We start from the raw sequence: 25993 nt of genomic DNA, 5'->3' as shown, positions 1-25993 counted from the left end.
AAGTAAGGGATTTTCTCTAATTATGTTTCTATCAGTCTTCACTTTCAAATTTTCCCTTTTATCCCACTCTTCACAATTCCTTGGGATACTTCCATAGTTTTTATTGGAGAAAGCTATACTCAACTTAGAATTTAATTAGCTTTGCTTCTTTTGGTTACTTTGTTAGCATCTTGTCTTCCTCATTGAGCAGCTGATGTACTGATCTTTGCTTTTTTCTCTTTTGAGCATATCTGAAAAAGTTGTTTTGGGGGATTTTTTAAAATTGGACTTTACATCCCAAGATTTAACTTTCCTGATACTGGCTTTGCAGTACTGGACTATCTACCTGTATTCTTTTTCCTTTGGGACAAGATTCTTGTTTTATTTCCTTCATGTAGTCTTTCTTTTTTCAGATCTTCAGCATTTTGGATCCACATTTTTCTGTTCTCCATTCTTCTCAGAAAATTGTTTACTGTTGAGCTCATCTATTTTGAGTCCCTTTCCCCATTCTTCTGCCATGACTTCTAAATATCATTGCTCTGGGGTTATTAAAAATCCTCTTTCTTGAAATCCAGGATTTGTGTTTAAGTAGACTTCATTTTAATTTCCCATAAAACCAAGGTCTTTATGGCCATTTTCTTCAGTTAACTGCTACTTCCACGACCTCAGCTAAAGAGACAGCCAGCTTAATGCAGTTGCTTCAGGCTGTGACACAGTGTAACCGTAAAGTCCCTCCCTGCCATCTTTAATTTGCTCTATTGACATAGCTGGTCTCTACCCTGCCTTGGAAACTAGGGCAGCAAATGATGGTTTCCTAACAGTTTATTGTTGCACAAATATCTGGCAGCAATTGGTGCTTTTCCCAGCTGACATTAAAAAAAATGTATCAATTTCTCCCACTAATATGAGCTGGAATGGGAAAGGAGGCAGGTTTTGTTATATGGACAAAGTGATAGATTTAGCCATCTCCTAGACCAGTGTTTTTCAACCTTGGCAACTTGAAGATGTCTGGACTTCAACTCCCAGAATTCCCCAGCCAGCATTCGCTGGCTGGGGAATTCTGGGAGTTGAAGTCCAGACATCTTCAAGTTGCCAAGGTTGAAAAACACTGTCCTAGACAACCTGTGACCTTTGGGTCATGTTTCAGAGGGAATTCCTTACCTAAACAGAAACAGAATGATACATGGTATTGCATAAAAGCAGTGGGAATAGGAGCAATGTCTGACACCCTTGCCTGCTTCCCTGTTGAGTTGCCTTGTGGGAAGCTGACAGAGAGCATCAGAAATCCTTCCTTCTTTTTCTCCTCCCTCCCTCACCAGTTCCCAGTCTCTGCCACTTCTTCATCAGTCACTTCTAAAGTGTGAAAAACCACAAGGATCTCAGCTTCTACAAGGAGGAGAGGAAAAAAGTACCTCCACATTGGATCAGGAAATCCCAAATTTAATTGGCCTCAGGTATATGATGGGAATGAGAAGATATGCATGTTGTCCTTCAAGAATTGCTAGCCAGATTGCTAGTCCTTTACATGAAGGACTATGTAAATCTGTCTGAAATCTTCCTTTTTGATTAATGTTAGGAACTGTAATCTCTCATGCACTTCATAGTTGGAGTGCGATGGAGTTGCAGTGAATTTTTTTTTCTCTATTTGTGGGTGCCCTCCTTCCTGTTCCCTTCTCCTTCTTGAGTTGATTTGATACTCTGCCTATCACCAGTGCCAGAATTGCAAGCTTCACTGCTGCCATGTAATAAGAGGTTCAGCACTGATTGGGGGGATACTCTTCAGGACTTAATAACTGGCAGCAAGACAGAAGGAAGATTTTAGAGAGTGCCTGCAGCTGTCCCGGGGGAGGGGGATTCCAACAGACTGCCTGCCATGCCTTTTCCCATAGCACAAACTTGTTTGGGCCCCAGTTGGCAAGAACAATCCATAGAAAAAGAAGAGTTGGATATTGCTCCTAATGAATAACATGTAGATTACGTAGAATGTAGGCTAGCAAGTTTATGTGGTTACATGTCTCTTAATAAAAGAAAATATAAAAGAAGGAATTGATCCACTCAAGCACCTGGAAAGGAATAAAAGCATAGGAGGGAATAAAGTTTGGCTGGAGTTCAAAGTGTATGCTGTAGAGTTTACAACTCTGTTTCTATTTGAAATATTATACAGGTATTTCAGGAGGAAACAACACATCTTTTCTTTTCCCTAGTCCCTGGAATGTGTCTATCCTACATATGGATATAAAGCTGTTGTTAGTTGCGAAGTCGTGTCCAACCCATCATGACCTCATGGACAACATTCCTCCAGGCCTTCCTGTCCTCTACCATTCCCCAGAGTCCATTTAAGCTCACGCCTACAGTTTCCGTGACTCCATCCAGCCATCTCATTCTCTGTCATCCCCTTCTTTTGCCCTCAGTCTTTTCCAGCATTAGGCTCTTCTCCAGTGACTTCTTCTTTCTCATTAGGTGGACAAAGTATTTGAGTTTCATTTTCAGGATCTGGCCTTCTAAAGAGCAGTCAGGTTTGATCTCCTCTAGGATTGAGTGGTTTGATCGCCTTGCAGTTCAAGAGACTCACAGGAGTCTTCTCCAGCACCATAGTTCAAAGGCCTCAATTCTTAGTATGGAATTAACTACCCTAGATTAATATAGCAGAGCAGGGGAAACATAGTACATCAGAAAAACATGCTTTATTTCTTTCTGCTCTGGGTTCTCTCACATTTAAACCCCATGACAAGACAAAAAGTTCGGAATATACTGCAAAACTACGTTACATCTCACTAGTTCTACTTTAGTTAATCCCATCTAATTGGAATTAATAGGACTGTCGTAAATAAAGGAATGTTGTCTTCACACTTGCATACCAAGAAATGTCTGTTGTTCAGAGGAAAAAATTAGAAACGGTGTGACAAGCAGCAATGCAGTTCTAATGAACTATCAAGGTCAGCTAAAGCACAGCATGTTGAAGATTTCAAACAAATAAAAGATATAATATTCTAGAGGTGAAAATGGAATTTTGCAGATGTAGCCAATTGGGTTTAAAACTTTTTTAAAAAATAGATTTTTATTGTTTTTTCCATCTGTAACAACTTTCAAACATCACATTAGCATTGTGTCATCATACCTGTATATATTGATCTTATATCGCTTCTATATTTACATACATTCATTTACAGTTCTATACATTTCTCTTATTGCTTCTTGGCTAGATTAACTTTATTTTGGTTATACAACCATTTATACCAATTATCCCAAATTTCATAGTATTCAGACTCTTCTTTGTCCTTTAATCTTAATGTTAATTTATCCATTTCTGCCCCATCTATAATTTTCTGAATCACTAATTCATCTGGGGGGATATTACTCTGTTTCCAACATTGGGAAAATGTTATTCTGGTTGTAGTCAACAAGTGTATTAATATATATTTAATTTTCTTTCTATATTTCCCCTTGGTTATTTCTAGCAGAAAAAGTTCTGGTTTATATTCTATTTATTCCTCTATAATTTGTTGTATCCATTTCCAAATTTTAATCCAATACTTTTGAGTTTCCGGGCAGATCCACCACAAATGATAGAAAATCCTTTGCGGTTTCTTTGCACTTCCAACAAGTTGGATTCATGTTCGGATACATTTTGGCCAATCTCATTGGTGGTAAATGCCAACGATAAAACATTGTTTTCATTGTTTTCTACATGTTTTCTTTATGTGCTACTGATCCTGTTAATTTATAATTTGTATTCCAAATTCTTTCCCAATCCACTAGATCTCTATTATGTCCAAAATTTTTGGCCCAAGCTATCATGCAACCTTTAACTACTACTTCTTCCAGTGTCACTTCTAATAAATATTTGTACATTTTTATTATAAATTTATATTCCAGGCCTGTTAAAATGTTATCTATTTGTTGTAATTTATTTTGTTCCTTTAATTCTTGATTTGTTTTCAAATTCCCCTGAATGTCTAAAATTTCTCTGTATCTAACCATTTTAGATAGATCTAATGCATTGGGATATATCATGGCTTCCATAGTGGAAAGCCATATCTGTATTTTCATATAGTATTTTCCCCTAATTTTATTCCAGATCTATATCAGTGCGTCTCTAATATAGTGTCTATGAAAATATTTGTTTCTTTTTTCCCTTTTCCCATAAGAAGGAATGCCATCTCATTTGTAAACCGTGACCCTCTAATGTTAATATTCTTTTATTTTTTAAATTAATCCAATTCCTGATCCATACATTGCTGCTTTATAATAAAGCTCCCAGTCAGGAAGTCCCATACCACCATTGCTTCTGTTATCCTGTAACACTTTCAGTTTTATCCTAGCTTTCTTTCCTTGCCATATAAATTTTAATATAATCTTGTTCAGTTCAGTAAAGACGTTTTTCTCTAATTTAATGGGAATTGTTTGAAATAAATATAGAAGTCTCAGTAGTATATTCATTTTTATCCCTGCTATTTTCCCTAATAATGATAGTATTTTCTCTAGTGATCTTTAACCTTGCTACATTTCCATATTTTTCTAATTCTTGAATTAAACTACTTCCTGTTTCTAATGGATCTTCTATAATAAATACCAAATCATCTGCAAAGGCTTACATTTTATACTCCTCTCTTTTAATTTTAGTTCCTCTTATCTCCGAATTTCATCTAATTCTTATTAGCAAACTCTCTAGCTTCAGAATAAAGAGCAGAGGTGATAGTGGAGAAACCCTGCCTTACTCCTTTCGTTATTTTGAGGGTCTCTGTGCTTTCCCCATTTAATAATATATTTGCCCTTTGGGTAGAGTATATCACTTCTATTAGTCTTTCAAATTGTGCCCCTAATTTCATATTTTTAATTTGTTGTATCATAAATTCCCAATGTAAATTATCAAATGCCTTCTGTGCATCCAGAAAAACAAGTGCCACTTGTGGATTTAAAACTTTTCATTTTATTACTTTATAGAATTTGATTTCAAGGAGAATCTTTTTCTGTAACAGATTATGTTAAAAGGCATAAGCTTTTAAGAGGTGCTTCAACAGATTCATAGAATGACTAAATTAATGGAAGATTTAAATTGGGATAAGCAGAGCAGGAAAAGGAGGATGAAAGAGAGTGGAAGAAAGGTTGGTTATGCAGATACAAATTGTGTGTGATATAGATTGAAAATGATAACAGATTATCAGTTAGCAATTGTAATGCATTAAAGACATATTGTGTTTGGTGAGATGTTCTTATGTTGCTTGAAACCTTTTGATGTGAGTTCAATATATTCTTCAGTGAAATCTCCTGATTTCAAAAGAGTCAGTTTTATGGAATTTCCATCACCACTAACGCAGTTTTAAAGCGCAATGTCAAATGACCACATCATTTAGCAATGGCAATCTTGACAGTCCCATGAGTGTGCAGGTTGTTAAGCAAGGGCCTCACATAACTGACAGAAGTCTCAGGCAAGCTGGCTAGTGGGCATCCCGGTGGGTAGGGAATGGGGGCAGGTGATACATAATGTGGGTGGACAGGTGCCATGGGTAGGTACTAGGAGTGTGGGCAGCTTGCCACAGACAGGTGCCATAAAGCATGGGCAGGAGTTGTGGGTAGGGGTATTAAAGGCTAGTGGGTGCTTTAGGCAGACTATATATAAAGCATAGGTGGTCAGGCAAAAAAATGGTTAGAGCAACTTCAACCTTCTTGCTGGCTTCCCCATTATTGATTGCTTGTGGGAAGTGGACAGGGAAGGTCACAAATAATGATCATTCCCCTATAAGACACTTCAACTATTCTAATTTTGAGTCTAGTGCCCAAATTGCGATAATGTGACCATTGGGATGCTGTGATGGCCTCAATTTCAAGTATCAATCAACTCATTCAGCACTATTGTAACTTGAATAATTATTGAACAAGTACTGTAGTTTTAACTCAAGGACTCCTTGTACCAACTTTAAGTCTGGTTATTGCCTGGCAGATTTTGATATGTGACCCACTCATTCATAATGTTAAGGTATAGAATCCTGTTAATTAGCAAAGTTAAAATCTGTTTCTAGTATCTTCATAGTATCTTCTTTTGGAGGAAAACCCTGACTGTTAACTGATTCAGGGTTGTCATATAGGCCTGCTCAACAATTCTAAAGCAGAGAAAAGTGATTGTGTAATTTGAAGATAATATATCGGCCTGCAGTGCAGTGAAGTTAGGGTGGAGATGAAAGAGTGAAAAGAAGCAAGGCCGAACTTTGAAGCATTGGACAGGAAGCAAAGGGAAACAGCTTGGGAGGTAATAGAATAGGCATGCTGGGGTGGGGGTGACCTGAATTCTGGCGTTTGTGGGATATGATGCTTGTGACTGAAATTAGAGAGAATGCTATTTTTGACCCAAGGATATGAAAGACAGGGATCACTGCTATTGTAGTGATGCCCTTTTTAATTATGTCGATACTTAACGATTTTGAATATTTTTTGGAAAAATAAAAATGTTCAAGAATACTTGTTTCAGGGAGAGAGATTCAGTGTTTGTTCTTTGGGGAATCACTACCCACTTTCAACTCTCTTGGAAAATTTATAGAGGTGCTTTCAAATGAGTTTTATTTTTTTCAAAATCTTCTTTATCAAAGAGATCATAGCAGTATCTGCCCTCTATTCCTTACTTATATATAACCTCATATTTTCCTTTATGATAGATTCTTCTATCATTTTTCATATAAAGAAAAAAATCAGCTAAAGAAGGAAAGTATCTGAGTAAACCCTTTTGATAGTTATTTTTAGGAGTTGTCTATAATGAAGATCTGAGATTAGAGCAACATATTTGAATGGACTGACTTGGTCTTTTTATTAATAATTCTGAAAAGGACCCTGAAGCTCAAACCTAACCAGAAGCCATATTTTCTATGTTTTTCTTCTTAATCTTAAAACAAGATTTTTAAAATTATTGTATAAAGATTAATTTCATGTTTATCTAACATCATCATTGCAAGAATTATGGTCTGTTATTAATTGTATAAGTCCCCAATTTTAATATTTCACTAAATTATCTATCATGTCTTACTATATCTCATAGTTAGCATTGCATATTTTCTGTAGCATTTCTCAATATCTACTTTGATTCAAAATAAGCTATCTGCTCCATACCACTATATTTAATTCTTATTGTTTCTTTTCACAAGAGCATAATACATACAGATTGGAAGAGACCTTGAAGGTAATCTATTTCAGTCTTCTGCCCATTGCAGGAATCTACCATTACAACATTCTCAATAGCTGGCTATCCAGCCTTAACGTAAATATTTCCAACAAAGAAGAGTTCACCGTCTCCCAAAACAATTTATTCTGTTACTGAATAATGTTCTTCCTAATGTTCAGTTGGAAACTTCTTTATAATTTGGACTTTTTATTTTTTGTTCTGTCTTCTGGAACAATACTGAGCAATCTTTCCATCTGCATGAAAGCCCTCTAGATACTTGAACATAGTTATGTCTTCCTGCAGTTCTTTCTTTAGTAAAAGATTATTAATGTCTTCAACCATTTGACACTCAACTGATTCCCCCAACGATGACCCTTGGGTGCTCTCCTTCCAGTTTCCTAACATCTGATTAATAACTGGATATAATATACTAAGTGTAGTTTAGCCAATGTGGACTAGAGAAGAACAACGATTTTTCTTGATCTTGACACTATATTTCTGTAGATGCAGTTTAGGACTGAATTTGGTTTGGGTTTTTTATTTATTTGTTTGCAGCTATATCAAACTTCTGGTTCTTGTTTAGCTAGTGATCTATCAAGACATCATCTACTGCTACCCAGTGCTCCTCCATCATTTATATATGGGCATGATCAATAGGTTCTAGTACCCCTTGAGCCAGTAACTTATCTATTTCCATGTCAACCTTAGGTTTTAATGCGAAAGGCACTCTGCGTGGCTTAAGACGCCGTGGAGGAACCTGGAGATCTAGATTAAATGAAATTGGGGTGCCAGTGTACCTACCTAACCCTTCCCCCAAAACTTCTGGAACTCTTTAGTCAACATATCTAGATATGGATTACATTGGAACTGGTCAATTCCAGTCACCCTCAATCCCAGGGCTTCAAACTGCTCCACCCCTATTAGGCTTGGTTGTGGACCTTTAACTATAATTAAAGGTAACTTCCTGCAAAACTGTTTAAACTGCACCCTACAAAAATATTTGCCTAAAACCAGAATGGGATTCCCCTGGAAATCCCTTAGGTTTAACAGGCATGATGTCAACCTTGTCTGGACCAAATTAGGCATGAGTCTTTTAGCAGTCGTCCAAGAAACTATGGAGACAGTGGATCCTGTGTCCACCTCCATAGGGCAGGACTGCCCCTCCAATTTGACTGTTATAATTTCCCCCCCCCCTCAGACTATAGGTAATCTGGTCAACTTCAGTCTCCTCCCTGCCCTCAAGAGAAAGAGGATTCTCTTTTCCAGAGAGTAGACCCCTTAGTGAATTTGGAGGGCTTTCTGTAATATTGGCTAGGGCTGGGTGAGGTGCCCTCTAAAACACTAGTGCAAGGAGCAGCTGCCCTCCAGATCTTGGCTAAATGGCCACGTTTCCCTCAACGGGGTCAGATTGTGTTTTTAAAATGACACTCAGCTCTATTGTGTTTACCTCTGCACTCAGGGCAATTATTGGTAGCAATTGGGGGCTTACCTGCCGACCTCTGGCCTGCTCCGCCTTCAACCAGTGGATCTCGTCGTCCTCAATAACTGACTCTTCAGGGCTGACATCTTTATAATGCACGTCAAGCGGTTTTCCCATGAATTGAAGCTTGGAAGATCTTTGAATTGCTTCTGTCGAGTGTATTGACAGTTCCATTGCTCTGGCCTCGTCTAGCACAGTCTGTAGATCTAATTCAGGTTTGGCCAGGAGGCAGCGCTGTATACGGAGGTCTCGCACACCACCGACAATTTGGTCCAGAAGGACATCATCTAAATCTCTGAAATTACAATGTAAAGCAGTGGCCCTTAAAGCAGCCACATACTCATTAATTGTTTCTTCCTCACGCTGGCTTCTCCTATGAAAAGCATGCCGGCAAGCTGTGCGGGATGTTGTTGGAGCTGAATAATTCCTTAGTTTCGCCATTAACACATCCCATGAAACAGTGTGTACGGATTGGGGAACCACTAGTGTCCCCGCAATATTAAACATCTCTATGCCACACAAATTTAGAAAACATGACTTTTTTTGGTTTTCAGATACCCCGGTGTAGTAGTTGGCTTCTAAAAAACATTCAAATCGGGAAATATATGAGTCCCAGGTCTCTGTAGCTCTGTTAAAAACTGCTGACGTGTTCATTGAAGCCATTCTGAGGTAACTTGTTGGCTCAGTTGATTATCAGACCGCAATCCTCATAGGTTCTGTGACTTCACTTAACATCTCATCAAGTGACTCCGCTGAGGAAATTCAGCTCTCATGACTCAGCTTTGTGATAGTGATTCTTATCAGCTCTGCCTGGGCTCCACCTCAGCATCCCATCCTTGTTGCCAATGTTCTAGCTAGGGAGAACACGGGCGAGCCATGACTTCAAAATGCTAACAGTTTTAATGCTAACAGGTTGCCAAACGCAGCACTTCACAATACACACGGCTCAGCTAACTGGCAACAGCTGAGCCCTGTTTGACAGCTTTTTATATATGCCAGCTGTCAAACGGGTAACCAATCAGGAGTGAGGACAGCGCCTCCTAGTCAACGGACCAGAGGGAAAACTATAGAACGTAACACTTTCAGTATTTCTTTATTCACAGGTTTACAGAATTACTGTATCCAGGATGCAAAACTACAGAAGATGCTAGGTGGAAGCAAAGAGTAGAGGAAAATGGTAATCCTCTTCTCCCATCTAGGAGCTGCCTGGATTTTATGAGCCAGATATAGTGGGTAATCTTAAAATCTTGGGGAAATTACACCACTGAACAGTCTGGAAAGTTTTTTTTCTTTGTAACTATATATTGGAGAAGGGGGTGTCTATCTCTTTCTCTCATCTACCCATTGTGAACACAAAATAATTAAAAACTGTGAAAGAGTAAACAAAATCATGCAGTAATGGCTAAGGAAACTATTGTTCTACACCATGGTTACTCGTGAGCCTGCTGAAAGATGTGACTTAGGCCTTGCTCTTGGATGCAGTTCCCATGGCAACAAATTCCAATAATAAAGAAGAGATTATTCATCTACAGTAGCGGATACAAAAAGAAATGCTTATGTTGCTATCTAGATCTAAATGTATCTTGAAGGGCGGGAAATACTTTATAGGACAAATGAGGCCGTTGCCATAGCATAGCCTCAGAAATGGGGGAGGTTGGGCTGGCACAAGCATTTCAACTGTGGGATGTCACCAGGTGTTTGGAGTAGGGGCACAGAATGGATTCTTCTCAGAGCAGAAATGCTGACACAACTTAATACTTGGTATTGTGCATGCTGTGCGTTGCAGTTCTTAACAAAGCATCTTGGAGCTTGCCAAGGTCTCAAGAAGTGCCGTCAGCCACAACACCCTCCCTATCCCTTATTCCACGGTAAAATCCTGGGTGTTTTACAAGAGATTCAAAGTTTGATTTATTTGCCAATCTATATCTTGGCTCCATCTGATGACCCTTGGGATAATATGCAAAATATGCAAAAAATTAAAACATCCAAAGTACATTAAAACACAAAAAACAAATCATAAGCAACCGACTTAGATTACCCTAAAAATAACAAAAAGAGAAAGTAAAAAAGAGAGGGCACAGTGAGTGAACACTCTCTAGAAGAGCTCCATGTTTAACAGCGGTGAGGTTCCAAGAACCAAGATATGTAAAATTACTTCTGAGCACTTTTCTTTTTCTTTTCCTCGCTTATGAACAGAAATCTTGCCAAACTAAAACTACTTGCATCATTAAAGATATTATCCGATAACTGCTAGGGTGGAACTTTCTGAGTTCTCTTTCTCCCAACCAAACTATTAAAATGTCTTCTTGGCCATCTGGAATGCAGCCCCTCCTGTAATCCAGACTACATTCTATTACAACAGAGGTCTTCAAACTTGGCAACTTTAAGACTTGTGGACTTCTACTCCCAGAATTCTCCAGCCAGCTATGCTATGCTGGCTGGAGAATTCTGGGAGTTGAAGTCCACAAGTCTTAAAGTTGCCATGTTTGGGGACCCCTGCATTGCAACAATCTCCTGAAAGCCTTCAAGGAGGGGACCAGCTCTCTACAGGGAGTCCATTTGACAGGACTGTCATTGCCCTGAAAAAAAGTGCTTTCTTCCTCCAGTTCATCTTAGCACCTAGAAGTGTGGGACCAAAAGGAGTTTCTCCCCAATACTTCACCAAGGCAGAAGAAGGCAGTGGGTAGGGCTGCACAACTGAATTCTACACCCCTGGCAGTTGGTTTTGCCTGCCGTGATCCCTAGTATTTCATCATATTGATAATGGGTTTACTTTCAAGGTAATTCAAAACAATAAATATTTTTCAAATGTTACTGAAAGCAGCTGTCTTAAAGTAAAATCTAGATATAGGATTAGTTGAAGTGGGTTTTGTTTTCACCTGATTGTGATAAGTGGAAATGGTCATGCTTCTTTTTTGAATGCATATTACGGACTACACCAGCTTCATATTTTCCAGATACTATTCCCACCATCTCTTGCCAGCATTGACTGTCTTGTCTGGGGCAGTTCAATATTTCTGGAGGGTATCAGATTTTGGGGAAGCTGGTGAACACAATTTGCCTTCACTTATTCTATTACATATATCATGCTGCCTAAATAAGTCTTATTGCTGAAACCATTTTGTAAGGCAGCTGTATGGCTTCATTACTCTCTCCTTGAAAAAACCTTATGGTTTTAAGTCATTTTTTCAATGTCGTGCTCTGTTGAAAATGAATGTAAATACTATATGTATGTATCAGTCCTCTCCATTTAACCATATTCAGTCCCTCTTGTCACAAAATGTAAACTTAGGATAGACAACCTGTAGCTTTCCAGATGTTCTTGAGTTATACCTCCCATCTCTCATAATTATGTAATTTGATGAAACTACCGGGCATTGTAGTTGCACTGGAATAACACTAATTTATTACCCATTATTGAAACCATATGTAGGGTTTATTTTATTTGTTCTTTTGAAAATTGACATTGTTCACTAATGATATTAAATTGTTATTTGTATGTGTGTGCGCGTGTACATGTATCAGTGTTCCAAGTATCATGTAGAATTAAATCAGAGTCCAAGGCAAAATGATCCTTAAATTCCAATTTAATAAATCAGACATCTTGGCATTGTGCTATGAAATCCCAATACTGGAAATGACATCACAATTCCACCCAGTTAAAAGTTCATGATCTTGTCCCCACACCCACAATCCATCACATGGTCCAATCTTCTTCCATGCTGGCACCCACACCCAGCTGCTTCTAGTCAGGTGTAAAAGTGCAGAGACAAAAGATGACCTTGGCTTCTAGAAAAGAATGAAAACAATACATTCCACAATCCTACTCCTTTCTATTCCCCCCTCCCATCAACTATATTAAAGAAACAGCATAATGAAATAAGAGAAAATGTGGCAGGCCAAAATTCTAAAAGGAATATAATTGCAGTCCTGACAGCATGTATATTGTGTTACAGAATTGCAGTTTTATCTGGATCTAGTTCATGGACATTTTGGGTCTATTCTGATTGGGAGATTATGAGATTTTCAGAATATCTAAAATCATCATATTAGGAAAGATGTGTAGATGCACAACACTAGAAAAACACACACGTCTCTTGTACTCTGAAGCTATCTACATTTCTTACAAGATTGCTTGATCAAAAGGTTTTGGAAGCTAATTATATCTGTATAGCAATTATTATCCCAGACCCAGAGGTAGGTTGCTTCTGGTTTGGCCTGAATCGGGCAAACGGGTAGTGGCGGCAAAGGGAAGTTCCGCCCACCTGCCCAGACTCTTCTGCGAATGCACAAGCAAACTGGTAGCCCCGGAATTTGCAACTCTTCCCAGATCCCCCTTGATTGACTTTTTTCGAGCTGGAGTCTTGTTCACAGAGAGCTGAAATTCAGAGCCAATTGGAGTTGAATCCATGTCTGTATTTAAAGATCTTTCCATTTGCACACAGGATGGGGATAATATTTGAGGCACGCAGCTTACAAAGTTATCTTTGTCACCTTTGATCAATCATCATATTTCAATCATAGAATGAAATGAGTTGATATGAATCAGTCCTGCTTAATGTATAGAAAGTGACAAGAGATTCAGTGAAACAAAACACATACTGGGGAAATAGAACAATTGAGTGCTTTATTTTCAATACTAGCTCTGCTTCTGGTGTTTGTTTTAGTTGTTTTGTGTCTAACGTAGTTTTCCTTTACATGAGTTCTTGATTATGTTAAGGGCATGGAAAGCAAGTAGCCTTAGAAAATCCACTGATTTGAGCTTGTGTGTCCATTTTTGCTTTGTGAACACTCTTCCCCATCTTGAGGTTGCAGAGGAATTTACTTACTAAATTTAAACCTCTCTTTTAACAGGTGTGCTCTAAAAAAAATGGTACTCAGAATTGGAGTTGGAAGAATGTCCATTTTAACTATAAATTGCTTGTTTATCAGACAGACAATGTATAAACCAAAACCTAACTTCTTGTGATGTTCCAAAAGAATTAAAATGTGCAAATACCAGACACAAAATGCTGGGGAGAAAAGCAGTTTCAATGAAAGAACCGAGAGATTGTATTGTCTGAGAAAATGTATCCTATTTGGTCCCAGAAACAATACAAATATTGTTGTCAAACACTAGAGAAGCAGATGATGTATGATATTGCTATTAAGTAACTAATTAGGAAGAAACTTAAAAAACAGATGAAGGGCTGTATATAGAAAGGAAGTAGAATATAAAGGCTTCGGAGATAGAATGTAAATTGATTGTCCTATATTAATTGCACGTTTGCTATATCTCTAACACAATTGGATTTGGCAATAGAATTACCAAGGATGATTAGAAAGAATAATAAAAATGCATAAATATTCAAATAGCAATAGCAATAGCAATAGCAGTAGACTTATATACCGCTTCATAGGCCTTTCAGGCCTCTCTAAGCGGTTTACAGAGAGTCAGCATATTGCCCCCAACAATCTGGGTCCTCATTTTACCCACCTCGGAAGGATGGAAGGCTGAGTCAACCCTGAGCCGGTGAGATTTGAACCGCTGACCTGCTGATATAGCAGTAGCCTGCAGTGCTGCATTTAACCACTGCGCCACCTTGGCTCAAATCATGTAGTGGGAGGAATATTTGTATCCTAACATGTACATTTCTATGCTCTCTCTCTCTCTCTTTCCTCCAGAAGTGGTGATCAAAGTCCAAGTCTACGAAAATGGCGATTTATCCCCACTTTCCCAGGCAGCTGTGGAAGTGTATGGCAACCAAACATCTTTGGCTTCAGGCACCACTGACCACGAGGGTATCAGTATGCTCCCCATCAGTTATCGCTTGGGCACCTGGGTCCTTGTTATGGCCTCCAAGCATGGCTTTGTTACAAACTCTGTTCCTTGGCGTGTCAACAAACTACCACGTGAGTGTTGGCAACTATTGATTGAAAGTACCTGGTCATTGGGAAATTGGTTGAAAGACATGGGTATGATGGGCACCTCATTGTGGATAACAAAAGATACATCTTATCAAGACACTTTCCAGTGTTGCAAGAAAATCCAAAAATAGTTTAGCAAATATATGAATGTAGCATTAATGTATCTTCAATAAAATAAAAGTACTTAATATTTTTCAGATATTTTAAGCAGCACTTTCTTGGAGACAATGGCATCATCTCAGAACTTTGGCCAGTTCAATACTGCAAAGTTAGATTCTACTAAGTTATTTGAATTACATATCAACATATATGGTTGTGTCTTCAAAAAGCTGCATGAGAAGTGTCTTAATATAAGAAAAAGGGAATTTACCTAGAAGTTACCAAACTTAATCTAGTTGCATTCTGCTTCTCATAATGACCAACTGGATATTGGTCTTCAGTTATTGATATAGGCATCTTCAATTGCAAAGTAATTACTTAGAGTTGTGAGATGTTTTGGATGTCATGTACTTATTTTTTTATATGAAGTTTTTTATTTTTTTCATTTTCATAACATATAATCACATGTATACTATTACATAGCCAACATCGTATTGTATTATTAAATGTTTACATCAATTCATCTTACCATCAACTCCAAAAAACAATTATTGGCTCTTCTGCTGTCCATATACCATATTTGTACCTTATCTATCACTTTCTTCTCCCTCTCTCCTCCTCCCTACCTCCTTTCTTCCCTCTGTCATCCTTCTCTTCTTCCCTTTCCTCTCACCTCCTCTTTTCACTCCTCCTTTCTCTCCTCCCCCCCCCATCTCCTATCTCTCTCCTTCCCTTACCTCTACTTCACATTCTTCATCTTCTTTACTTGGTGTTTTTCCGCTTCTGAGCAAGCTCCATTTTATGTTGATGGTATTTATAATTCCTTTTCAATATACAAATTTAATTTTAACATATGTTTTCCTCCTCCTTCTTTTTTAACAAAAAAGTATACATATATAGTCATTGAGCTTTTAAACACCCCCCCCCCACTGCCTAATTTTGGCCAGGATGTAGACCTAGTTACAATTCCCAGCTATTCTCATCATTATATTTATTTATCCCAGGAGTTTGTTTGTCAGACAGCGTTCATGTGAAGCTCTTCAGAGCTCACATCCTCCCACCGTCCAGTGCGATCCCACAGAGTTGGCCACCTCAGGGTGCCGTTGGCCAGACAGTGTCAACTAGCGACCCCCAGGGGGAGAGCCTTCTCTGTGGAAGCACCTTCCCTCTGGAATGAGCTGCCCCTGGAGCTTCGTATAATCCCCGACCTCCGGGCCTTCTGACGCCCTAAAAAGTTGGCTTTTCCAGCAAGCCGGTCTGGCCTGAACAAAATAAAATAAATGATTGATTATTTTTAATTTTAATCGAATTTTAAATATTATTGTTAATATTAATTGGGTTTGTTTTTTGTAATATGTGTTTTTTTTTATGTTGTACGCCACCCTGAGTCCTTGGGAGAAGGGTGGCATATAAATCCAACAAACAAACAAACAAACACAAACATCTGTCCAGCTGGAGAACTTCCTGTCAACTCCGGATGTCATGTACTTATTATGGGTAGTAATAATGGATGATGGAGTTATTTTCCATGGTCATATCTAATATTCCATTAAAGCCCTCTAAGAACAAAAGACACAAAGAACAAACTGACAAATATTATTCCATTTCTGTTAATCGTCTGGAGTGCCCTGGGAATAGTGCGTTGCATAATTACATGGTTGGTAATCCCAATGAAAAATAGCTAGTTTTATAGTGATAAAAATATTGTTATCCTCTGGCTTGGACATAAATGGCACAAACCTAGATCGGGACTGCTGTTGCCTTAGTATTTATTGGAAGGCTGCTTGCAAAGAGTCAAAGATTGATATGGATAATGGTTTGTCTAAATATCAGTAGTTATTTATGAATAGGAAAAAGGGGAAAAGATCTGGAATTAATAGTAAAACATCATATCTTTCAGAGTATAAGACACACCTTTCTCCCCCCCCCCCAAAAAAGAGGGTGAAAATCTGGGTGAGTCTTATACATTGAATACAGCATTTGTGGCCTCCTGAAATACTGCCTCTGCGCATCCCAGTTTTTGCAAAAATGGACTTGCAGGGGGTTTGGGAGGGTTTGGGAGCTCCTGGGGAGGGCAACAATGAGCAAAAAACTGACTGTTTTTTGCTCATTTTTGTGGGGGGAGGGCAGTCCTCAGGAGAACTTTGCAGGACTCTCAAACTCTCTGCATGCCCTGTTTTTCACAAAAAAATGAGGTGTGCAGAGGGTTTGGGAGGCCTGCAGAGTGCAAAAACTTTTTTAAAAAATTCCTCTTCAAAATTATGGTGCATTTTATACTCTGGTGCGTCTTATAGTCCGAAAAATACAGTAGGTTTGAAAGCACACGCAACACTCCAAATACATCACAGGTAATATAGTTTGAAGCATAATGTTCCAATAGTAGGAGGAGACAGATCTCATATGACTTTTAATGTGACTGTGTCACATTAATACCTTTCTCAAGCTGTTTGGCTAAGACTTTACTAGGAAATACGTCCGTAACTTATTTTCCAGGCCAGAAGTCAGTTCTCTGTTACAAAAAATCCTGGTACAGAATGGCAAACTTTAATTCTCTTACCAAGTTTGTAATAGCAAACTTGTTTGCAATCAGGGGTTCATCTGCAAGGGAGATAAAAATGATGGTAAATGGTAGGTGCAACTAGGCGATCAAAACCCTGTTCCTTTTACATGTGTGATGAATGTAATTCACATTAAAAAGGATGTTCCTCTGATTGCTTTGTTGTTCAATCTACTATGGACACCCCTGCAAGTAACCCATATTGCGGGAGAACAATAGCTGTGTAGCTGTCGAGAAACCTTGAATCTTTTTTAAAAAATTAATTTAAATTAAAGTCAATTGGCTTCTTGTTAGGCTGAAATCAAGAGTGACAACTTCATTGGATGAATTTGAGAATACCTAAATGGTTTCATTCTTCTACACTTCTATTTTTAACAAAGTAGAAAACCATAATAGAAAATTAAAATAATAAATGAAAATAGCAAATAGTAAAGAAAGAAAATAGAAATTTTCTTAATAAAAATAAGAGAAGAAAAAGGAAAAGTTGACAGAATTTAGAGAGGTGGCAAAATTAATTTGGTTTTAGAGAAAGACTGACAACTACATTTATCAGTGACTGAAAGCCCATTGTGGACTTTTTGCTGAAAAATTAGAAAAATGAACATGTGACTTGTAGGTTAGTGCTTATGAAAAGAAGAAACTTGTGTTATAATTATACTATTTATTTAGAGACAAAATGCATTTGTAACCGTTGTCAAAAAGCTTAGAAGCTGCTTCCTTATAATCCTTTCTTTCAATCTTTTTCCTTTTCTATTTCTACTCTATTTTCTTTCTAATTCACTATTCTGTCTTATTCTCTTTGATTCCTTTCTAATATTTGCATTGTTTTTATCTTGTTAAAAATTTATTCAGTAAATTATGCTTACACAGTATGCTTGCACTTAAGTTTGTATTTATATCTTTACTATAAAACTTGTGTATAGAAACACTGATGTCTATATTTATATTGCTGATTACCTCCTACTGTACTTCCTGCCTAGAGGCAGAAACTATTGACAATAACCATTTAAAAGCAACTGTGACTTCTGCTTCCAAATCCCAAGATGGGCCAATAAAGTGATCTTATTATCCGGGACATTGTGCCCTTCTAACACATACTCACCTCTGGTATGAGCATTTTATTTAAATGGAAAGTTTGACAAGTAACTATAAATCCAAATGGCACAATTATTACAGCTTTGTTGTTTGCAAGTGATTTTCTCTTATGATCATAAGACATTTTTAATACTTACTTATTTGATTTCCATAGTGGCCTATCTCAACCAGTGACTGGGGTGGGGAGCATATATTATGAAATATAATAACAAATTAAAAAAATACCAAAACAGTTAAAACATTGAAGCAGTTGCAATAATTAACCATCAACTAGATTGAAACATGATTTCCCCTGATGCCTTGTTGAATTTATAATTTTTAGAGATGATCATCAAGTAAAATCTCTGCTTTATATCTGGATTTTTAGGTGTAGAAGAAAGAACACAATCTTAGGATCATAACTGACAAAATTTGGGAGAGAGTGTGTTCTAAATTGAATTGAGTTCTTGATCAACTTTGCTGTACTAAAATTCATAACAATTCTGTGACTAACTTGTTTTATGCAGGATGAGTTCGACCATCAGATAGAGAAAGTTGCCACTGCTGCCTCAAGCAGCAAATATTAAATTCTGAAGGTTGAAGGCAGGATGAAGATCATCTTAAATTTGTCTGGTATAAATAGATATACATAAACACATTCATGTATTTTTTTAAAGTAAAATAAGGGTTCACAGTGATCTAAGCAAGGTTAATATCACCACAGACTGAATGATTAAAGAAATATAAATTATACCTTGTACTTATTATTAAAATCTTATGCATAAAATAATTTTATAATATAGTGATGTAGCTTTAAATATTTAACTTTTAGTATTTTAGTACTTGTATTTTATGGTTCTATTAATTTTATTATGTTGTTCCATTGTTGGTCAGTAATTTTAACTATTTAACTGAGTCACCATGGAGAAAGTGAGTCAGTCAACTCCTTCATTCCATTCTATATCTGTATCACTCCCTTTGATCATAGAGAAAGATTAGGGGGTGGGGGGGTTGTAAAAAAAATAAAGAAAAAACAATTTCAAGAAGCTGCCTAGAGAAGCTATTCTGTAGGATCAAACTAGGTTGTACAAGTGAAGTGGTTGGCTTAAGATCAGGAACCCATAACTAACACAGAATAGTTGGGGGACTGATCCTCATTTAGAATGACTATATTATTGAGTTCATGAAATACACACAAAAATTAACCAAGATTACTAATCTTAACATTGTTGTGTGAATTTCAAATCTGTTATACAATAAAGTCATTGAAGACCTTTTTTATTTAATTTGCATTCTTATAATACAGGAAAAATAAAAATAGTGTGATTTATAATTATGTTTGAATACGCAAAGGTTAATATTTTCATTATAAAAGGAAGAAAACATCTATCAGTGGTGCATACCACAACTAAATTCAGAAAAAGTTAAGGTAATGTGCATTGAATAATAGTTTTCTGTTGTAGTTTTACAAAATATGTGCAGCCCTGTTTTAATAGCACTGTTCCAATGGAAAAGAGTAGGACTATTTATAGATTGTGAGCCACATATACTTAAATGAAGTACTTGATATGGTCCCTGCAACTCTTTACCATCTTGCTTAAATCCTTTCCTCAATGATATGTTGATACAATATCTATTATCTAGGATTTAAGACTATAGGTAGTCCTTGATTTAAGACCAAGTTGAGCACAAAATTTCTATTGCTAAACAAGAGAGTTTAAGTGTGTTTGTTCCATTTTACGGCCTTTCTTGCCATAGTTGTTAAGTGAATCACTGCAGTTATTAAAGTAGTAATATGTCGTTAAGTGACTCTGGCTTCCCCATTGACTTTGCTTGTCAGATTGCTGCAGTAGCTGTAAATTGTCATAAATTCACTTTTTTAGTGCCAATGTATCTTCAAATGGTCACTAAAAATGGTTGTAAATCGAGGACTACCTGTAGATAGAAGAGAGCAGGCAATCTATTTTTTTGCTGCTGTTTTCTCAAAAGGTAGGATTGGAAAGGATGGGGAGATGAAGTGGTCATGATCTTTGGACTTCTTGGTCATTAATCAGTTCTAGTCTGCCAATTTTAACTCCTTGCTCCTGGATTTGGGTGGCTGGGATTGTGTAGGAATATTGTTATGTACCATACGTACTAACCTGATCTGATGTTGGTTTGCCCTAGGCTCCTTATTAGTGAATTTCAATGTTCACTTTGCCCAATCAGGAGTATTTTAGGATTACATTTTTCATGAAGACCATATCCTAGCTGGCATCTAGTCCCATACATGTAGCCATACTGGATTTAGCTATTTGTACAGAGATGATACTGCACAATGAATGTGGAATAGCTTTCTTTGGTTTTTATCATGGACAGATCACTCCCTGATTAGTCTCAAATTGGTGGCTGGTACAAGCATGTGAAGATATGAGAAACTGACTAAAAGAATTTAACCTTGGTGCTTGGGAATTAGAAATGGAAGAATTATTGAGACAGATCAAACTGACCTAGAAATAGAGTCCATTTAAATTCCTATATAGAGATGATTATATTTCTTTGTGTATTTGTTAATCATGGATAAATTCAATCAATTCCATTTAAGATTGAATGATGTACAGATCTAATTTCAGCAATCATCAATCTTGCAATTATGAATTATTTTCAATTTGTAGAACATAAAAGGTATTAATGTTATGAAAGATGTACTGGTTCAATAATTATCAGTGCCTCCTTTAAGATTGTATTGAAGGTATTTTGTAAGATCCAAGAGTTCTGTGCAATCATAAGGTAGTCTAAAAAACTCATTTTCTGGAAAAGATAACCGGGAAAATGATGGCTCTGCAACTCCAGCTGCATCCAGGTGGTTCTCATTATCTAAATCCACTTCAATTAGATGTTACATTGAAATTGCAATTTTGCTATACCTGAATCTCTCAGTAACTTAATACTAATCTTGGTATCTTATGGATTATGTAATTGGGTTTGAAGGCAGTCTTTTGTTGTGATCCTGGTCTCTGTGTTGGAAGAATGCTGAAAGGTTCAGTCTTGAATATTTGAGATTTGATCAAATGAAAGGGGAAATAACTCAGATGCAATTGAAGATGCAGGTTTGCATGGAAAGCAGATATTCTTCTGTAGAGATAAGATTGAATATAACTGGAACTGAGGTTGCACTGATAGCCTTTGTTTATGATGTTACTTCTATCTGTGTTTGTATAGATAATACTGCAGGAATCCTCATTTACTCAAATGTACTGTGAAATTGTTTACTCCTCGTTGGCTTATTCCAATAATTAGAAATTGGAATCTTATCGAAAAGTGAATTGAAACTCCTGACATTGTTTTTTTTAGAAGCCAAGAACAAATTCCTTAGCTTCTTGGCTCTTTTGCATGCAAATATGAGTCACATATTTTAACAAAATAGCAAGGTCACGGGTAAGGTCCTAAGTGTCCTTAGTGGTGAAATTTGACAGAAAGAAAACTATAAGAAATCAGGGTTAACTTGTAAACAGTGGTGGGTTGCAGGCAGTACGCCCCAGTACAGGCGTACCGGAGCCTGCCAGGAGCACCAGATACCATTTCGGTATGGTGCTCCCGAGGGCCTACCCGCCTGTCCAAGTTCCTTATCGGTCTTTTAAGTCTTCAGCACTTCTGCGCACGGCGTGTACAGCACCTGTACGATGCTCTGCTGAGCAGCTGGAGTGTTGCGGAGGCTCGAGGAAGCAGTAAGAAACATGTGCACGTCCATGTGATAACGTACCGGTTGGAATGGGATCCAGAACCCACCACTGCTTTCTTCTTTCCTCCTTTCCTAATTCAAGTTTCATTTTTTTCTTCTTTGCTTCAGCTCTATTCATGGATAGTAAATCTGCATTGAGATTAAAGTTAAGTTCAGCCAAAATTATTTCATTCTCCTTGTGGTTTTTAGCATTACAGAATCATCAAACCATCATTGTGGTCATATAACACTAATGAGAATAGGTTTTAAGCCATTCATAGTGGCAGAGTGATACCAGAAAAAATAGGTAAGACATTATTGAGGAAATTTTCTGAATCAGTTTTTTAAAACACATTTGCAAATTTTGATTAAAATCCAGGCTGACTCATTATAGAATTGCTCTATTTGAATAGAATATTCAGAACCTATTGTAGATTTAATGAATATTCCTACTCTCTCACTACATTTTTATTAAGCTTTCCCTTTGCCATCAGATTACTGGATCAGTAAATAATTTTCAGTTATTAGATCTGTAAATAATTTATTAGACTGAGAAAATTTATCTAAGAAAAGAGAGAAAACCAAACTTTCCTACTCTGATAAATACTAATAAAAGAGATGGATAAACATAATGCTTCAATTAGCTTTTAAACCAAACCTTATTTTAAAAGTTGTCTTATTTAAATATTTTTGGATTAGTAACATGATGTAGAAAGCAAACCAAAACTGGGAATGATCAGAGCTGGTTGTTAATATCCTATTTCATTGGAAATAAAATTAATATTTGCTGTGATATTTGAATTAATAAATTGTGCTTTGCATTTAGAACAGGCAGCTATATTGTTAGACAACAGTGTCAAACAATGACAGTCAGAATGACAGTCACAACAGAGCAGAGAAGCTGAGCCACTTTTCCCTTAATGCCCCTGATTTGGAATTATTGCTCTTAAGGATTGTAGTCAAAGAAAATGAAAAGCAATTAGCAGCTTGTAGCCACAAATTATATTTTGGAAATTTGGATGTTCAATCCATTGTTTACCTAGTGAGAATTCAGTTGAGCCACTGCAAAAGGTTAAGCCAGAAAAGAATGTACACTCTTCTAATTTTTTTTGTCATCTGCCCCCAGCAGAAATCCCTTAGTTATACTATGCTTCAAAGGATAGGTTGTATGTTAGAATTAGCCTCCTTCAAAGGAAAAGGGAGTTTTATATTAATTCAGGTTTTTTTTCCCTTGCAGTCTATGCTTCTGTAAGTCTCTATCTGCTTCCAGAGCGTCCTGCAACACTTATCCTTTATGATGACTTGATACAAATCCTTGTTGGTTCTCCAGGTAGGTCCCAAGATCCATTATGTCCAAAGAAAAAGTAGGGCATTCAGTCACTGCACTGGATTCCACCTAATTGAAATACTGTTTTCTGGAGCAGAACCCGTAGAATACATAGTTGCTGGGATGTAGAAGTTGAGATTCTGAGCCCCAGAATAGGTCACTAAAGCTTTATGCAAGTTCTTAATACTGTTATATTTATATTAAGAACTTGCTAGACAATAGAAAATATGATAGGATAAAGGCTCTTCATCTCTACAAGCTCTGTACCTCCATAGCAACTTAATACCAACTTGTACAAAAAAGAATCTGTTCAAGTGCTTTTGCAGAGACTTTGGGGATAGAAATCTTTAAGATGTGAGTTATTCATTCTGGGTTAAGTAATGGAAGGAGCGAATTGGGCCTTTGCTAAAATCATAAGCAAATGAGTTGAAACCTTCTCAATAGGTCCTGATAGAATCAGGAGCCCATATGATGAGAGTACTGGTAAGTAGGGGATGATAAAATGAGGGTGATGTGTGCTTTCAGCATTCCCATTTAATATTAATACCAATAGCAGATAAATGCATTTTATTTTTCTTGAACATATTCATTGGTCTCCAGCACTTCTAGCAATGTGGCATGTAGCAAAGCTCTAGTCTGTAGAAATATATGTGCTAATGAAGTTAGTGAATCCATTCAGTGCTTAAAGGCTTGTGTACTTGCTACTGCTGAAAATGAGCAATTCATCGATGTGTCTTCTGGCACTGCTTTGAAATAAAACTCCTGACAATATCTCTCCTGAATTTTGAAACAATGAACAAAATGAACACATACAACAAAACAAGAAATGAATTTTTCAGTATGCTGATTCCATCTTCAGCAATTAATTCGTATGTGTAAGGATTTTGTATAGTTGCTGCTTATAAAGAACAAATATTGATCAGAAATAAATATGGGTGGCTATTTGAAAATGGTACAATATATGTAAAAAGTTAGTTTGTTTAAGCTGTATGTTTCAGTTAATCTCAAAATGAACAGACTTTCTTTCACTCTCCATCATGCAGAGGTAAATATGATTTCTTTCTGCAAATTTGAATGCATGCTTACTATTTATGTGCAGTTACAGAATTTAAAAAAAAACCATAAATGTCAGTTGGAGAAATTTAGGCATTCTTTCAATCAACTCTTTTACACCTGTTGGCAAAAGCAACAGCTTTCAAATGTTCCCATCGCCCCCATTCTTTTGAAAATTTTGCCCATTCTTTTTTGCAGAACTCATGTAGCTTAGAAACATTTTTAGATCTCCTTACAAATATCGCACGTGTAAGATTCCTGCAAAGATTTTCCATAATATTCAAGTCTAGTAACTATGAACACTATCATAAAACCTTTATTTTTCTTTTCTGTAAGTGCTTCACAGTTTGAATGTCTATTTTGAATCATTGACTTAATGACATTTCCAATTTTTTTCACATGGACCATGAAACATTAGCTTCTAATATACTTGATTTTAGTTGTATTCAGTTTACCCACACGATCTATGTTACTAGCTGCCACAGAACCCGAAAATAGTAACATCTACACTTAACAAGGTATTCATTTATTTAAATGTTTTTTTTCTGTGTTGTTACGGTTGAACAGTTTTTGTTTCTGTCCAAACCACTTCAGTGTAAATAATTCAGACTTAACAAGGTTTTCTTTTGTGTGATTTTGAGGATGAGGTCAGGGAATAGGTTTTTTTTTTCCTATCATGTGAATCATGTTGCATAAGATTGTTGTAATGTGGACTCGTGGATAACTATTTCAGTTAAACCAGGGGTTTCAAACTTGATTTCATTGAGAGCCATATCGGGGTTGTGTTTGATCTTGGGAGTTGGGGTGGACATGGCCAGGGTGGGTGTGACCAGCTTGACATCACTCATGTTGGAGACACCTGTGGTGGCCCAGGCGAGGCTGGGGGGATCCATTTTATCCAGCGGAGGAAGGTGAGACCAGGGAAAGCACCAAACCCTTGTCCTCCAGAGAGGCCTCACCGTCCCTCAGGCGACGCTGAGGACCCCCAGACAGTGGTGCAGGCTGTCCTTGACAGTGGAGGGTAAGCGCTCAACCTTCATGCTTCCTAGGCACCAGGATTCCACAGCCCAGCCCCGCTGCCCCGAGGGGATGCCTGGCTGCGCTTGCCTCCTCCTTAAGGCTGCTGCTGCTGTTCTTGCTCACCCTGTCCAAGTTGCTCATGTTGTGTGAGGGAGGGAGGGTCAGAGGGAGGCCCACTTCCTCTCCACTGAGGATGCTTTGTAACCAAAGCATCCTCAGTGATAGAATGGGAGGCCACCAGGAGAGGTCAGGAGGAGGATACAAGGGGATACAAGGCGAAAGGGCAGCAGGGCTGCTGGTGACCAAATGCTAAACAGGCTAAACCTTCCTTCCTTCCTTTGCTTCTTTTTCCTTCCCTCTTCATTCTTTCTTCTTCCTTCCACTCTTTCATTCTTTTTCCTTCCTTGCTCTCTTCCCATCTCCCCCCCCCCCTTTTGTCTTTTCTCTTTCCCTTTCTCCTTTTCTGTCCCTACTTGGATGCTCTAATGGAAAAGGAAAAACATTTCTTTTTTGTTTTGTTTTGCTTTCAGTTTGTTCTGCAGCACTGTTAGCCCTCTGGCAGCAGTGAAAACGGACCTTGAAGGACTCACCCACCCAACCTTCATTCTCGTTGGCAGAGGGCTGTAGGAGGCCGTCGTGGCCAAAAA

General features: G+C 37.5%; 1 protein-coding gene across 4 annotated transcripts in view; it reads left to right on the top strand.

The window, feature by feature from the left end:
• The window catches only part of FAM171A2 (family with sequence similarity 171 member A2), a 57404-nt gene that overhangs the window by 7654 nt on the left and 23757 nt on the right, over positions 1-25993 (top strand). For all 4 annotated transcript variants that reach the window (XM_087713373.1, XM_087713372.1, XM_087713374.1 and 1 more), the window contains exons 2-3: positions 14274-14501; positions 23184-23276. In XM_087713373.1, coding sequence (XP_087569499.1) covers positions 14274-14501; positions 23184-23276 — 321 coding nt within the window. The remainder of the gene's footprint in view (positions 1-14273; positions 14502-23183; positions 23277-25993) is intronic.

This window comes from Thamnophis sirtalis, unplaced genomic scaffold, assembly GCF_051295495.1.
Source record: "Thamnophis sirtalis isolate CommonGarterSnake01/CBP01778 unplaced genomic scaffold, rThaSir2_p1.2 scaffold_4, whole genome shotgun sequence".
Classification (NCBI taxonomy): domain Eukaryota; kingdom Metazoa; phylum Chordata; class Lepidosauria; order Squamata; family Natricidae; genus Thamnophis; species Thamnophis sirtalis.
This window is presented reverse-complemented; position numbering and strand designations above follow the sequence as displayed.